Genomic DNA, 2,052 nt, shown 5'->3' on the forward strand with positions numbered 1-2,052 from the left:
GTGTGTGTGTGTGTGTGTGTGTGTGTGTGTGTGTGCATGCATGCGTGTGTGTGTGCATGCATGTGTGTGTGTGCATGCATGTGTGTGTGTATATGTGCGTGCTCACCATCCTCAATGTGGAATTGTTCAGTCTCCCCATCTCCCTCCTCTGTGATTGGTTCACTACAAACAGAGACAACATCAGTCTTTTTCTCTCTGTTCCACAAGTAAATAATATCGTCAGTAGTGCCAGCATAGAAGCCAATGTACGCTTGATCCGATGTGGTGGGAGGATCCGTATGGAGGGTGTGACGCGGAGCGTCCGGAGGCATATTACAGGCCAAATTGAGCACTGTACCGCATCGCCGTGCACCTCCCAAATGTTGTAACAATGCGGAGTGCTCCGTAGGCTCCGTATAGCTTCACATTGACATGATTGGTTGCCGGTAGGTGGGAGAGGGAGGTCTGTATAAATACAAGCTACTTTCCTTGACAGCTTCCTTCACAACAGCTCTGCTCAACAGCTCTGCTCAACAGCTCTGCTCAACAGCTCTGCTCAACAGCTCTGCTCAACAGCTCTGCTCAACAGCTCTGCTCCACGAAGCACGAGAAGTATGAATGCCCTGACTTCTGCAGAGGTTTCACTGTAGATGCTGCACAGCCAATGCAGACGTCAGATTGACCATGCAGCACCTTTAAGAGATGTTTAAATGTGACAAAATGATTGTGCTTTATGGTAACTGATTTATAAATCAGGATACTACAGTATTTGTTAGTATCTATCTATCTCACTCTCTCTCTATCTTACCAGTACTCCTGCTCCAGAGTCATGTGCTTCTCGTACACGGGCCCGGGCAGCTCTGATTGGCACGGGAAGATGACATCATACTGGAGGATCATGGTCTTGACGAGGTCATTGACCTGTGGTTGCCTAGCGACAACATCACCAGAATCCGACCCTCTCAGGAGGCTCGGCCCGAAACACACCGCCAGGTTATAGGGCTGCATCATGTTCTCATCGCTGTACTGGGACACACTACACACACACCAGACACATACACAGCCACACGCATGCACGCACACACACCCACCCACCGCCAAGTTATACAGCTGTGTAAGGGAGTTGGCTCTGTGAAGACACACACAGGACATGAATGTGCAAACTGAAACGTACTGGTTGAGAAAAGCGAAGAGGTAACGTATGACGATAAGGAGAGGTCGAGGGAAGGAGGAGACAACTGACTTTATCTGAGCTGCTTTCTCTGCCAATCCCTCGTTTTCTGAGAGAGAGAGAGGGAGAGAGAGAGCAAGGGAGGGAGAGAGAGAGAGACACAGAGAGAGAGAAAGAGAGAGAGAGAGAGAGAGGCGAGGAGAGCGAGTAGAGGGATGGGAGGATGGAGGGAGGGAGGGAGGGAGGGAGGGAGGGAGGGGAGGGAGGGGGGAGGGAGGGGAGGGACGAGAGAGAGAGAGAGAGAGAGAGCAGAGAGAGAGAGAGTTAGACGAGAGAGAGAGAGAGAGAGAGAGAGAGAAGAGAGAGAGAGAGAGAGAGAGAGATTGAGGAGATATGCGATGGGAGAGAGAAGATGAGAGAAGGGAGGGAGAGAGAGAGAGACACAGAGTGGAGGGAGGGAGGGAGGGAGGAGGTGAGGTGGAGGGAGGGAGGAGGGAGGGAGGGAGGGGTAGGGAGGGAGGGAGGGAGGGGGAAGGGGAGGGAGGGAGAAGTAGAGAGAGAGAAGGGACCGAATGAGAGAAGAGCGAGCATGAGAGAAAGGGAGAGAGGGAGAAATAGTGGAGGGAAGAGAGTTGCATGTATATCATACAGTACATGTCGTTTAGTTACAGACATATTAGTCAGTAGTTTGTCAGTAAGTGGTGTGTGTTGGTGTTTTGACTTACGGAACCACAGTCCAATAGTTCTGTGTAGTATTCATACAGTGAACGCGGTGGGTCAGTCCTTCGAAGTACAGCTTCAACACACCAGCCACGAAATTCAATTGTCCACAGCAAACTTGTTCTGCCTAGAGGTCCCTCTCCTACAAATAGACACACAACACCACCCACACACACTGCTTC

At 50.9% G+C, this 2,052-nt stretch overlaps 1 protein-coding gene across 1 annotated transcript in view; it reads right to left on the minus strand.

Moving 5' to 3' along the window:
• LOC111955533 (rho GTPase-activating protein 4) overlaps window positions 1-2,052 on the minus strand; it is a 35,373-nt gene that overhangs the window by 6,160 nt on the left and 27,161 nt on the right. Inside the window, 5 exon segments of the mRNA XM_070436381.1 lie at window positions 107-162; window positions 788-1,015; window positions 1,154-1,259; window positions 1,872-1,928; window positions 1,931-1,997. Coding sequence (XP_070292482.1) covers window positions 107-162; window positions 788-1,015; window positions 1,154-1,259; window positions 1,872-1,928; window positions 1,931-1,997 — 514 coding nt within the window.

Source organism: Salvelinus sp. IW2-2015, linkage group LG31 (assembly GCF_002910315.2).
Source record: "Salvelinus sp. IW2-2015 linkage group LG31, ASM291031v2, whole genome shotgun sequence".
NCBI classification, from domain to species: Eukaryota; Metazoa; Chordata; class Actinopteri; order Salmoniformes; family Salmonidae; genus Salvelinus; species Salvelinus sp. IW2-2015.